General features: G+C 38.2%; 1 protein-coding gene across 6 annotated transcripts in view; it reads right to left on the reverse strand.

Moving 5' to 3' along the window:
• The window catches only part of LOC106155859 (talin-1), a 52,711-nt gene that overhangs the window by 7,898 nt on the left and 30,694 nt on the right, over positions 1-14,119 (reverse strand). For all 6 annotated transcript variants that reach the window (XM_013530880.2, XM_013530878.2, XM_087006656.1 and 3 more), the window contains 28 exons: positions 13,895-14,023; positions 13,541-13,654; positions 12,950-13,063; positions 12,258-12,392; positions 11,854-11,982; positions 11,269-11,580; positions 10,839-10,958; positions 10,364-10,535; positions 9,770-10,029; positions 9,414-9,503; positions 9,083-9,205; positions 8,755-8,898; positions 7,278-7,439; positions 6,889-7,029; positions 6,338-6,519; positions 5,891-6,023; positions 5,551-5,652; positions 5,133-5,303; positions 4,615-4,761; positions 4,267-4,368; positions 3,954-4,073; positions 3,513-3,659; positions 3,037-3,206; positions 2,286-2,595; positions 1,718-1,834; positions 963-1,148; positions 509-613; positions 27-132 (listed from right to left, as the gene is read on the reverse strand). In XM_013530880.2, the coding sequence (XP_013386334.2) occupies positions 27-132; positions 509-613; positions 963-1,148; positions 1,718-1,834; positions 2,286-2,595; positions 3,037-3,206; positions 3,513-3,659; positions 3,954-4,073; positions 4,267-4,368; positions 4,615-4,761; positions 5,133-5,303; positions 5,551-5,652; positions 5,891-6,023; positions 6,338-6,519; positions 6,889-7,029; positions 7,278-7,439; positions 8,755-8,898; positions 9,083-9,205; positions 9,414-9,503; positions 9,770-10,029; positions 10,364-10,535; positions 10,839-10,958; positions 11,269-11,580; positions 11,854-11,982; positions 12,258-12,392; positions 12,950-13,063; positions 13,541-13,654; positions 13,895-14,023 (4,243 nt within the window). The remainder of the gene's footprint in view (positions 1-26; positions 133-508; positions 614-962; positions 1,149-1,717; positions 1,835-2,285; positions 2,596-3,036; positions 3,207-3,512; positions 3,660-3,953; positions 4,074-4,266; positions 4,369-4,614; positions 4,762-5,132; positions 5,304-5,550; positions 5,653-5,890; positions 6,024-6,337; positions 6,520-6,888; positions 7,030-7,277; positions 7,440-8,754; positions 8,899-9,082; positions 9,206-9,413; positions 9,504-9,769; positions 10,030-10,363; positions 10,536-10,838; positions 10,959-11,268; positions 11,581-11,853; positions 11,983-12,257; positions 12,393-12,949; positions 13,064-13,540; positions 13,655-13,894; positions 14,024-14,119) is intronic.

A 14,119-nucleotide genomic window follows, 5' to 3' on the forward strand; every position in this document is an offset into this window, starting at 1 on the left:
CAAACATCAATAAACAGATAATTTACCTTTGATAGCCTCGGCTGACTGTACAATTTCTGTGACAGCGTTGGCCACCTTCTTGGATGCCTGTCCAAGACTCTGCTTGTTTTCATAGGTGGGCTTCTGGATGGCCTGAAAATCAAAGCAAATTCTTTCAATTTGATAAATAAAATTATGGCTTTTAATATACTGGCTGAACATGAGTGTTTGATTATTCCCATTATTTTTCACTTTGCAAACACCATGTTGTCTTCCATGTGTAATGCCATGGTAATTTCTGTTCATTTTGTAAATAAAGAAATATAAAATTTAAAATGGCTTTCTTTGCACAAGAGCTACTGTTCACTTTAAAAATCATAAAATGAACATCTGTTATTTGACTTCCAACATCATCTCTAAACAGCTTGCAAACCTAACAAAATAAAATACATTTAATCAGTGCATAAATGTAGTGTGCAAAGGCATCAGTTTACAACTAAATATTATATCTACAATTCTGTTGTCTTACCAGGTGCACCAAGTCAAGCAGCTCTCTGAAGTTGTGAGCACAGTCACGTCCAGATCTCAGCGTCCTATGCTTGATCTCCTCCGTCTCTGCACTCTGAGCAGCAGCCTGGTTTATAAACACAGCAACTATTACATGTTGCCTTTGTGTCACTACATATTTACATTTGGATTTGTCCAAATAGTGTTTGCAAATACAGACTCTGACCATTTGAAAAAAAATATCAAAATCAATTTGGAGATTAGACTTTCCTGAGAAAGAAATCTGGGTACAGAGGAAAGTTCTTCAGAACAAAATCTACATGTTTCAGAGATAAAGTATGGATGATTTCAAAATTAATATATCTAAACTGACTTCGAAATACCGACTTCTGCTTATGCACTTATTTCTGTATCATTACTCCTGACTAATAATTAAGTATTGGCAGAAGATTACATCAAATGAATCAGTAAAATACCTTGCAGACCACCAGTATATCAAAGACTGCCTTGCGCCCCATGTTTGCAGCCACAATGATGTCCTCCTGTCTGCCAGAGTTTCCAGCAGCCACTGCCTTGGCTGTAGCATTGGAGATTGCCTTGGTGTGCCGGATCAGGTCTTCTGGGGTGGCCTTCAGGTCAGACTTGTCACTGCTCTCATATGCCTGAAGGAGAGCATTTTTGTGTTTACACAAAGTTTCAACCTCAGTGGTTGAGAGGACAATACAAAACAAAAAAAAAACGCAAAGAATAAAGCTATGTCTGCGATTTGTATCTAACTCCACAAAGCACAGACTGATATTCTATAATTGTGTAATTGCCAACATACACATTTTATTAATTTCAAATCATTTCTTGTTAACAATAAGACTGTTCATGGTTCCAAGGGATTGTATTTACTGGTATTTTAGTGATAATGATCACTTTACTTTGGAACAAAATTTTAGTGAAACAGCCTTATTTCACTCTTGTCTTGTCCAAGTGAGATTTGTTCACAGGTCTACCAATACCCAACAACCTGTGGGCATTCAGCCTGATGATGCTCTTGTGACAAGAGTGAAATTTAGCCATTTCACTTAAATTTTGTTCCAAAGTAAACGATTATTATCACTAAAACACCAGTAAATAATTTTTTCTTGATAAAAAGATGCAAAGAAACATGTATATTCAATGCAAGCAGAGAGAAAGATGTCAAGCAATGTGGCTAATCTACTCAGAGGACAGTTCCCCTCACCCTAATCTCCTGTGCGATGCCCTCTATAGTGGACTCCAGTGCTCTGGTTCCTCTGGCCGCCTCATCTTCCACTGTCTTCACTGTCTTCAGGAGGGATGTCACATTGGTCACCATAGTCTAAATATGGAAAGGTCAGGGGATAACGTAAAGGTTAAAGGTTAACAATAAGGTGAGAGGTAAAAAACTTTAGGGTGGGCAAACAAACATTTTAAATAACTATAAAATTAACTAGGAATTGACAAGAGGGTTAATTACCTCAAAGAACAAATAAGTTTCGTAGAGGAAATAAAGTAAAACAGTCTTGAGATGAGAAAAAAGGCATGGTAGCCATATAGTTTGGTATCATGCATTTAAAAGGGATATTTAGCATAAAACACTTTTAATACCATCTGTGTGTGTGTGTGTGTGTGTGTGTGTGTGTGTGTGTGTGTGTGTGTGTGTGTGTGTGTGTGTGTGTGTGTGTACATGCATTTGTATGTGGTCATTAACGAATGACTAACATAATCAAGTTACACAATGCTTACAGCGAAATCAAAATACTACTCCTAGCAACTACTATTTCACATACCTTAGCCGAGTCCTTGAGGTTCGACATAGACGGGTCCTGCACAGGTTTTCCCGCAGCATTCTTGGTACAACTGATGAGATCAGCTAGGGCAGAGGCCACATCTTTCACTGCATTGATCAGGAGCACCTGTGCCTCAGGCTGCTCAGAGCCCAGGGATGCAGCTCCAAATTTGACCACGTCGGTGAGACGAGTTATTGTCCTAACTGCGCTCTGGGCAGCCCCTGCCAGCTGTTCTTGGTTGGCAGCAGCACCAGCTACTAGAGTCTTGGTGTCTTCTACTAAAGCCTTGGCTGTCTTCAGTATAGCCTCTCTGTTGAGAGAGTGATAACACAAATTAACACACACCAGATATAACAATGCACCTTATCAATAACTCTAAAACAAGCAACTTTCCTACATCAATGGTGCAGGCTAACCACTGGTACGTAATACTTAATGAAAAGGAATTCTGAATGCTTATTCCATATATTTCCCTTCTAGCCCAACATGTTACCCTTACTATACTGTCCCAGATCAACTTCAGGTTAATGATGCATTCAATATACTGCAATCAAGGGCATTTATAAAATAAATATTGGGTGCCATTCAGAATCTTTATAACACAGTTTTCTCTCAGCCTGACCTTAAAACCATTCAGCCACAAATCGAAAATGCCTCACTGCCAATAATGAATAAAGTCAAACGCTTCACATTTGATAATAATTTCAGTTTAAAGTTATCTTTATTGTCTTATATCATCCAGCAATCCCACCTGTGGTCAGCAAACTGTTCCGTGTCTGCATCAGGGTTGAGCGTCCCTGCTGTGGCAAACATGATGGTAGTGTCCAGGTCTCCAATGATCCCACTCACTGTGTGAGCAGCATTGATACAGGCCTGTGTGCCCCTAGCTCCAGCCTGGAGAGCTGCTAGTACATGGGACACCTGGAATTATTGCAGTTTCACAGATGTATCACAGCAAATTGTTTTCCCAGAATGATAGATAGATTAATTGTTCTTTATTCAAAACTGAGTGGAAAAATTCTGCAAGAGCTCCACAGAAACTAATGTAGCTGTTTGAAGGAACATATATGTAAGTGATAAACTAATCCACTCAGCCATCATGTATTTTCCATTCTTCAAATTGGTACAGAAAAGCTGCGCTTCACTGAATTTCTCTCTGTGTTTTGTTCCAAACAGGCAAATGTAACGTAATGGACTGGTTTTCATCTGATTCAGTAATGAACTCACCTTCTCTGAGACAGCCCTGGCATGTTCCACCAGGTCTCTCTTAGCAAAGCTGTCTCCAGGGCTGCTCTGTAGATGTCCCGCATCCTGGACCAGCTCTATACACAGCCTGCCCAGGTCCTGGACTGTCCTCTTGATCTGGTGACCAATCTGGATCACAGAAGATTAACAGAGTTGTGTTACATGTAGAGCAATATTATGAGGAGGGAGTGTTATTCTTATAGCAGCTTAGGCTCAATTTATCCTTTTGAATTTCTGTTTGTAACACAAGTTTAGAAAACGAACACCAGAGCAAGATGTCATTAAACAATGATGTCTTTGTGAAATCGGCCCCTAGAGATTGCTGAATCACATTAATACTATAGATTGAGACAATGAACTGAGCAACTGCCATTAAATAAATGCTTTTTAGCAATGAAACATTCCCCAGTCTGAGCTCATTACCTCAGCAGTACTTGAACATGATGTTGCACCCTGAGACTCAGAGGCCAGTTCTCCATACTCTCTGGTCAACTGGTTACCTAGGCCACCTAGCTCCTCAGGGTTGTTACTAGACTTGCCAACCTGAAGTCATAGATAACATAGTAAAATGTTGTGATGCCTTATGTCTTATATAATGTCACCAGATCAGGCAAACCAAACTAGAGAATGTAAAGAGGGTAAATTTTTGATTTGGGTAAATATTTGATTTGGGAAATTAAGGAAAAAGGTGAGGATACTACTAGTTCAGGTTATCAGTCTTGGCCACATGACTTACCATATCCTGAGCAATCTGGGCAATCTTCTTAGCAAGGCGCACCATGTTGGTCTGGTAGTCCACAAAAGACAGGTTCTCATGGACCACTATTCTGTCATCAGTCTGAAATTTAGATGCAGCATACAGCAAGATAATTAAATGTGTAAATTTATGTGCAATAGTATTGATATTTATGTAATTGAAATTCTAGCCACTTTCATCAAATTCAATTATAACAGGAAAGGCTAGACTCCTGTTTATCAAGTTCATCTACGCTACATCTTTAAACATACTTTCACACCAGCATCCCAAATATGGACTTTGTCTAAATTCAACTTTTATCACAATTGAGCCTCCCTGCCCTGTTACCTTAGCGATAGCCTTTCCCAGGTTGTCCACCATTGCTGTGACCACTCCAGCTGTGGCTGAGGCCTCCTCCATGGTCTGCAGGAGATCTGCCATCACCTCTTTCATATTGTCTGCTGCATCATCTATGGCTGTGTGGGCATCATTAGACTAGAACAGACACAGTAACCAATAGTATCTAGTGTATTTATTCTACACAACGAGTCACTTTCTACTGTGTGTACATCATTAGACAAGAACAGATACAGGAACTAACAATATTCATTGTACATACTGAACCACTTATTACTGTGTGGGAATCACTAGACTGGAACAGGGTTTTCAGCGCAGGAATATATTCTTAAGAAACTGCTACTGCATGAAGACCTCACAATATTTGTACATGTATATTTCTTACAAGTGCTTATTACTGTGGTTTTTAAAAAAGTCATCCACAAAATGGGGATTCTATTTTGAGGCGCAGCTTTATTTACATCCACTTATCCTTTACAAGTTGGTATACAACTCTCATGATGAACTACCTTTGGATTGCCAGCCCCTTCCTTGGCCACATATATCAACTGTAGAGCAGATTCTGCCACAGTCTTTGTCTGGTCTAATACTGCCATCTGTCTCTTAGAGTTCATGATCTTAGAGGCGGTGCCCACTGCAGCATCAGCCAGGGGGTCCAAATACGAGGCCATGTTGGTAACCTAGCAAAAACAAGTAATTTAACTGATGTACATCAATTTACTCTAGTAGACTTAATTAAAAGAAAGTACATAAAATCTGTTGACTGAGATGCAGTCATTATCATAGCTGAAAACAACATATCATTCAGAAATGTTGTTTTTGAACTATCTTTCAAACCTGTGTTATGTACATCTTTTTGGTATTGATCAATAATGTAGCTAACAAATATTAATCAAAACAATTCTCTATTTAAGAAAGGTTTCTCACCAAGTGGCCCAGTTTCTCTGCCTCTCCCTTGCCTGCAGTCCTCACAGGGTCTATTCTATCTGCTATTTCTTGAGCACAACTGATCATCTGCTGCTGGAAGCCCTATAATTTCAAGTTAACACAATATACGTTATGTGCTATAAATGCATGCACGCACACACACATGCACACACAGACGTCACACAATGATATACAAAGCTAGAGAATTGACAACAATAAAGACTTCACATCCTGACAGATGCCACTAGTAGAGTACAAAAACTTAAAGCATGTAAAAAAAGACATTAAATGAATACAACACATGCCACCTATTAAGTATGGTCTATGCTATCTCCATTACCTGTTGGTTATTGTCATTCCTAGCTGGCAGGCTGTTACTAATGGCAGCCAGAGCTGCTTGGTCCAAATCCTTGATGGTAGAGGTCACCTTCTCTATAGCATCATCACACTCCTTCTGGCCTGGGGCACTCTCCCTGGAAGAACAGAGACAATTTTGATCAATACAGGGCCAAAATAAAAGTAGGGCATAAACACACACACAAAAAAATCAATTCAAAACGCTAATTTGGCCAACTGTTATTCATAAAAGACATTAAGTGTTTTTAAAAAATTTTCAAAATTATATTTAAGAATTATGAAAATGTGAGGTGCCACTAACCTAAAGTTATTACCTAAAGTTCCTATGGCATGTCTGAGGAATACTGGCACAAGAGTAATGCATTTATTTTGTCTTATAAGCTAAAACTGGACCTTATACATATTGTAAAGGTGAGAAAACACCACTTACTTCATGGCAGCAACTAGAGATTTGATGGCATCAGACACGCTCTTGGAGTGATTGGAGTACAGTAAATAGGTTGGAGGGTCTTTAGGATGAGCTGCCAACTGCTTGGCTGCCTTCACCATATGACAGGCTCCATCGATCATTGCCTTGCCAGAGGAGATGATAGGCTCCTGCGCCTTCCTGGCCTGGTGTTTTTCAAGAAGAAATAAAATATATTTGAGAGATAATGATATGAGAATAAACTATGTACCAAGTTTCCCAACAAAAACCAAAGTCAAAATGTGTAATAATGAATGCAGAGTCTTTTGCAAGAAGAGCTGTGATTTTTTTGTATAAGAAATACATGTCAAGCCATATTGTCCTTTCATTTTGTTTCTAGTGTTATGAATTTCTTAAATCTTAAATAAACAATCTGTAAACTGAAATATTAACAGTGTCACACAAATCAATTTTGATTTATCAAATAAACTGAGTAGTTTTAAACATCAAAGACAAAAAGCCCTTAAAACTATTATCAGCCAGGAATATTTTCCCCATTTGCACCAGTTACTGACTTCTCTGCTGATCTTTGCTGGTACGCTGGTGAATTCTGGGGAGGAGGCGAAGGTGGTCAGCTCCTCCACTGCTCCAATCAGAGGCTTGGCCGCATCTGCACATCTCTTACGGTTCTGCTCGGAGAAGTCAGAGTCCAATGCCTATCCATAACAAAACACAGAGTTTACAAATATTTTAATCCCCACTGTGTATTTATTCGATATAGAAGATGCTTTTGATTTGCAAAATCCGGCAGATTCTTGAGAATTTGAAATTTCTCATGTTACCATAGTAAAATTTCAAAGAAAGAAATGGAAGGAACTTGTTTCATACTTCGCTGCTCAAAATGCATATATATCATTTCTTAAATATTTCCAGATAATCTACATTCGGATCTCCTTTCTCTCACCTTAATAGCTTTCACCAGGTTTGCTGTACTGTTAGCTACGTCTTTAGCTGATTGCACAAAATGTCTCTTGGCCACTGGGTTGGTTGTTTTTGATGACGCCACTCTACAGATGTTACACAGCGCAGACGTATGTTTGGCCACCACTGTAGCTGCTGACAGCACCTAGTGGATCAAGAAATGGTAGAACTAGTTATAAAATGCCACTTTTCATCATTATAAATTACAACTTCTACATGTGCAATAATGTAATCAAGAGTAATTGTGAAATAAATTCTAAACAAATGGCCCAACTCCACCTTTTTTTCTGAAGTTACATAGTGAAGTTACATAATAAAACAAACAATCTATCCAACCACATCATCACACTGCCTCCACATTGAAAGATGTTTATAAGATCCAATAAAACTCTTGAAGAACCATACTACTGAGCCTTACCACTTTCTTGAATTCCTTTTGGAAGCATAGAGATTGTCAAAAATGTGAGTTTGTATGCTGGTATTGTAGGTAATTTTATCACAGAATTGAAGTCTACATGTACAATATCATAATTACTTTAATTGCACCTCAGGACAAATGACCTCTCATAATGGTGCCCAAAATGGGTAAAGAAATTTGAACATTGTCTTAACAATTACTTTAAACAAGTTATGAAAGGTGCTTAAGGTAAGGTAGTGCTTCACCTTTTATTAAGATTCAGAAATAAAACAAAAAAGAAACATTTGTTTCATCTATTATGGATATTCATGCTAACTAGATAATTATCTAATAGGTGTCCTATCCCATGAGTTACTAATTGGGTTTTAACAGAATACTTCTACAAAACATTTTTATACGCTACATATATACAGAAAATTATTACACTGTTAAAAAGCCTGCAGAAACAAAAATAATACCAAAAAGCTTGTGGAACAGTAAGCAAATGGCCTCATCCACTTGGTGCATGGACACTGTATGAGCTACCACAACAAATACAATATCTAATTTGTATAATATAACAGCAAATCTGTATCTACCACACCAAGGTATTATTCTAGGACCTGATCCTACAAATTAACTTTTAACAGTGCAGAAATGCAACAACCTTTTGCCAACAATGTGCAAAAACACATTTAGCCAACTAAAACCATTTTGAAAGAAAACCCATGATACTTCAGAAAATTTTCAATGACATAACTACTCTCTAAATGTGCAACTACAAGCTACTCTAAAATAATCAAGCAGTCTTTAAAACCATGTTTTGAAAAAGAGTTAAAAGTTTGCACAAATGAAAACAAATGCTGCAAATCCTGAATATGGTTACATAAAATCCTATGGCTAATCTTAAACAAAATGCCATCTATTCCCTTTGATAAAAATGAAAATAAACAACAAATTAATTCCCATACAATAACTCCATTCAATAGGGATCATGCCATATAAATGACCACCAAATACTCCATTAACCATCATGCAACATCCAATATGGCACTTCACTCACCTGCTGCTGCGTGCTGGAGGGATCTGTTAGAGTCTCACATGCCATCTGGATGGCTTGGTTTGCCCGTGAGAACTGGGACTGGTCAACCAGGCCTGGTTTTCCCGGTTCAGAAGCTCTGTCTGATATCCCCACCAAGTAGGCTGCCTGTAACACAACAAAAACTTCACAAGTTTGCTCCTAAAGACTTGTACATGGCATTATGACATTCAAAGGACTGAGAGTCCACTTTTACAAATTGTAGAAGCACTGCAATGACTGGTTTTCCTCTTAAAATTAATCTTTTTCTGCGGCTTTAGTCTTCTTTAAGACAATAAAAGCATACTCTTACCTGTGCAGCAGCCTCAGTGAGTCCACACACAGATCCAGCAAACTGCTTGACAGAGCCACAAAACTCTTCCAGTGCACCTCTCTTGGCATGGTCTGTTATACCTAGCATACTATCTCCTAGTGCCTGGAACAACATTTTAATTAAAATTTGTTTCCTGCATTATTCACTTATTATTCCAGAGTGCTTATTATGTCTAATTTTCAAGCCAGGTTCATATCTGAATTAAAGTTGCCTTCATAGGGAAACATTTTCCAATCTATGACATAAATGATTGTTTCTCTTGAACATGTGCATCCTAATTTATATATTTTTTATTTTGTCATTAATTTACCTTTGATTTCTCCATCACAGAATCCACACAATCAAAGTATGAGGCATCACTAACAGGCTCTGTTGGGTTGTCTAGCACATTATGCATCACCTATAATGGAATAAAAGCATATGAAATACAATGATTACTCATATCTCCCCAAAATAATCCTTGTTACAACACAGCACCACCATATAAGACAAGCTGCTGAAAATGTACTTGAACTATGTAACATAACAGAATGCGTGTGACTAATGTGTAACATGTTATTTTAACAATGTATTATCAAAATATTGCAGTTACAATAAAACAATATGTTATCAATACAAATACTGGCTGACATATTAAGTTTCTCACTATATTCCTATACAACTTGCCTGTATCTGCCTTAATGCATTATCACACTCCTTTTGTCCTGGTGCTGATGTGGTACATATATCAATCAGCTGGTTGATGCTGTCAGTGACTGCCCTGGCTGCCTGGGACAGCAGATTCCTGGCATTGGGAGCATTGGGGTCAGCCGAGAGCGACTTGGCAGCCAGTAACAGCTTACTGGAAACCATAGATACACTTTTCAGACCACTCACTATCTGGGACTGGACCTCTCTCTCCTTGGTCATTCCAGCAAATGTCATCCCTAAGAATGAAATATTGGATTGTTGTTTTATCAAAATAGATTGAAGAGAAAAAATATCAGGGTACAAGAAAAAAATACATTTTATTTTAAGTTTAAAAACCAATTTATAATAAATGTATTTTAAGTCACAATACTGGCAATATCAAATTGACAAAATAATATTTTGGAATACAAAAAGGATATGTATAATTATACATGCTGAGAAGATCATATCTGAAATAAGCAAGATATAGGCTAGAGACTGAATACTGACCTTCATTGACCAGTTCAGAGTAGGACTTGCAAGCAGATATAGATTAGACTAAAGTAGATAGACTAGAGTCTGAATACTGACCTTCACTGACCAGTTCAGAATAGGACTTGCTGTAGCTGTTGGAGGCAGTAGCCAGCTGCTGTGGGGTACCCTGGGCAGCTGCCACCACATCTGTGGTTGCCTGGTTCAGGTTGTTGGCTGCAGCACTCATCTCATTCTGAACCTCGGAGAAGCTCTTGTCTGTGTGTGGAAACTGAAATTTGAAGTCACATACATTATCATGTATACTGTTGGTCTGGAATTTTAAAAGAGAATAATTTTTGCTAAAATTCATAAAACTGAAGAAACAAATATAAATAATTACAAATAAAACAACGAACTGCAGTATTTGTTTGTATTTTAGTCTTCTATTTTCTCCAGATCTGCTCTTTCCTTTCCTCATGCTATCTTTTTACAAGCATGCATTGATGAATTTAAATAAAATGCCTTCTATTCCATTAGAATTTCATTTGGTAACTACCACAATGTATTGCTGCAGTACTGTTTAAAATGTTACCTGTCCTGAAGATATGGTCTGGCTCATGCTGCTGATTTCTTTGATGGCAGCATCTACATCCCTCTGTCCTGGGAGGCAGTTCACACAGTTGTTCAGTGCATGAGACACTGCCTTAGCAACCTGGGAGAAAACAGCTACAAATATCACCAAGGTAAGGGGAGAAGTAGAGAATTACAGCTAAAGTGTGTATGGTGCTAATCTTGAGCTCTGCTGATATGCCACACTGTTGTTTTAATTTAGTATGCTAAAGCAGAAAACTATATAAGTCTAAATGTTAAGTTCAAATTATGACTTCAGTTCATACATGAAATAGTACCCTACAGCCACAACATGCAGCTTTGGCAATTATACTTTAAATATTGTCAAGTGGACACTTTGTGGACACTGTGTCACTGCACTCAGATATCAAATAACATGACATAAACCTCACCTGTGCCAGCCTCTGCTGGTTATCAGGACTGTTAGGACTACTGACGGCTCTCTTTGCCTCTTCAATCAACCTGGCGGATTTATCCATGACATCTCTGGCCGCATCGATGATATTCTGCTGGACTTTCCTGTCATCTGAGCACGCTGCCACACCACGAACAGCATTGGTGAGGACACCAAGGGCATTGGCGGTGTCTTTAGCAGCAATTCCTGTGTAGTTCTCATTTCCCTGGGCAGCTGCTGTGAGGAGCTGAGCCATGGAAGAGCCTACCATCTTGGAGGTGTGACCCAACTGGAGGGCTGAAGATTCCATCTGGAAATACAACAAAAATAATAAATAATAGAATTGTAAGACCTGTATATGAAATGCTATAACATACTAAAAACCAAAAATAAAGTAAATGCATAATATAATGAAGACATCTTTCATATAAGATCTTAACATATGCATCTTTGGGGCTCATGTTACATGTTATCCATGTAGGAGGTAATAATGGTTTCACAATGGTTTCTCAAAAACAAAAAATATTACTTAGTCAACTAAAAAGAGAAAGTTTCCACTGTGGAAGCCTGAAGTCCTACATACCGTCTCTCCAGGCAGTGGCAGCAGTTTACCAGCCTGACATGTTTGTTCTATTTCTTCCAGCTCCCTTTCCAGGTCATTGATGTGAGCCAGAGCACCATCTATCTCCAGCGTTCCACAAGCTTCCTGTGCCTGAAATGGATTGAATGTAGTAAATATATAATAACTGAACAGCACACATTTTAAAGACTTAAAAAAAAAAACACCATTCATAGAAAACCTTGTTAATAAAAATATGTGGTACAATAAGGCAAAAAAGCTCACTCTGCAATGAAGAATGTTAAACGATGATAGAAAAATTTCATATCACAATACAGGTTACTGTACCACTGACTAAAAACTTTTGATGATCAAGTTTGATAGTTATTATTTTCTATCTGATATATCATTTTGCAGATTCACCCTACCTTTGCTGCAGCTGTCCTCAGTTCTGCCAGGGCTGCTGACATGTTCTTGGTAGCATTAGTGAGACTAAGAGCAGTGGCTTGGTCTGAGACAGTGGGAGTAGCAGCCTTAGCACTGTTCACTAGACGACTGCTCACCTGAGGGAGAAGATCATATCACATATTATATATATTGATATATATAAATTTGTATACTGAGTGGCCCTTTGGGACACCAGAGTCTATGATCTACTGGTATACAGCAGAAACAATGGCCAATGACATTAGTGAAACTAGGATCTGTGGCTTGCCTAGAGAAATTCTTTGAGACTTTCAAAATTTGAAGCAGCTAAGTACATAAAATGCAACTTGCTGTTTTGAAGTATCACAGTTTATCACATTAAAATATTTCACTTTACCATCTATATCAATACCTTTACATACACACACATTCATACTACATGTGCACACATATACACCTATCCTCATCTATATTATGCCAATACTTGCAGACTGTGCACACCTGCCTGCATCATATTTTCACTTGGATACACGCATTATAGGTTAACATACATGCACACATACACAGGCACTTAAACATGCACACAGGTAAGCATATATATATATATATATATATATATATATGCATGTATATGTATATACATGTACCACACGTGCACACACATATACACTAAAGCAGTCACACGTACACGTACCTGAATCATATCTTCACTGGCATTGATAAGGTTCAGCTGGGCTGTAGGGCTGTCTGGAGAGTGCAAGGTGCCCCGAATACCCTGCACCAACTTGGGAATTTCATCAGCTGTGCTCTAAGAGAAAAAAATACATCTTTAGAAATCTTACTGCACTATTAATATGATTTTTCTGCTTCACAAGGAGTGCAAATCTGAAATCCATTGTGAACTTGAAATTTGTCCAGCACACTAGCAAAAAAACTAAAAAATATGCTGAAAAATGAAAAAAACAGCATAAATTCTACAATAATGGCCCGATCATGCTGATTTTCGAACTTGACCTGCGTTTTATGAATATTCATCAGCTCTGTAAATATAAAGCCAAAAAGTAAAACTGTCTTCCACTTATGGTGTTAACGCTGAAAGTGCACGGCAACATGATCGGCGACGGCGACGGCGACGGCGACGACAGACGCAGGTGATGGCAATATGTACAGACACATCTGTGTCTGTACATAAAAATTAGCAAAAGACTCTTGCAAACTTCCTTACAATCTAAACATAAAATGTCACACGCAAATATGAATGCCAATAGCGCCTGACTGTTCTTACCTTACAGCTAGCATTGAGCTGGTTCTGGGAGGCAGGGTTCCTGTTTGATTTCTCAGCTGCTTGAGATGCATTGATCAGCTGGGTGGCAGCAGAGGCAGCCTGTTTGGCAGCCACCTATAAACAAAATTATAATGCACAGATATAGTCATCATCAGGTTTAGATGGACAACTACTACTGCTACAAAAATATCCACAACTTGGGTCATAAATTTATTAGCAATCCAAAAAAACTAACTGCATATATTGCATATACAAAAATTTAGAATTTATAATAATATGTAATAAACAACCTCCATCAAGCATCATTTTAACGTCTCAAAGTTTATGGTGTACTGAACAGCATATAGAGCCTACCTCCAGTGTCTTAATTAGCTTCTTCTTGAGTGCATTACTGGCCGCTTTATTTGTGGCAGACCTCAGATCCTCTGCGGCTGCCTTCAGGTGCTGCTGTTGGGAAGAGTCATTGGGGTTGGAGGCACAGCCCTAGAGTGAATAAAAACATTTATTCACAGTCACAGATGTTTTGACATTGAGATAAGAAGATGATTAAAGCCTAACTGGCCAATGAAAATCAATTCA

This window comes from Lingula anatina, chromosome 2 (assembly GCF_051362555.1).
Source record: "Lingula anatina isolate TDL-2025a chromosome 2, LinAna3.0, whole genome shotgun sequence".
Taxonomy (NCBI): Eukaryota; Metazoa; Brachiopoda; class Lingulata; order Lingulida; family Lingulidae; genus Lingula; species Lingula anatina.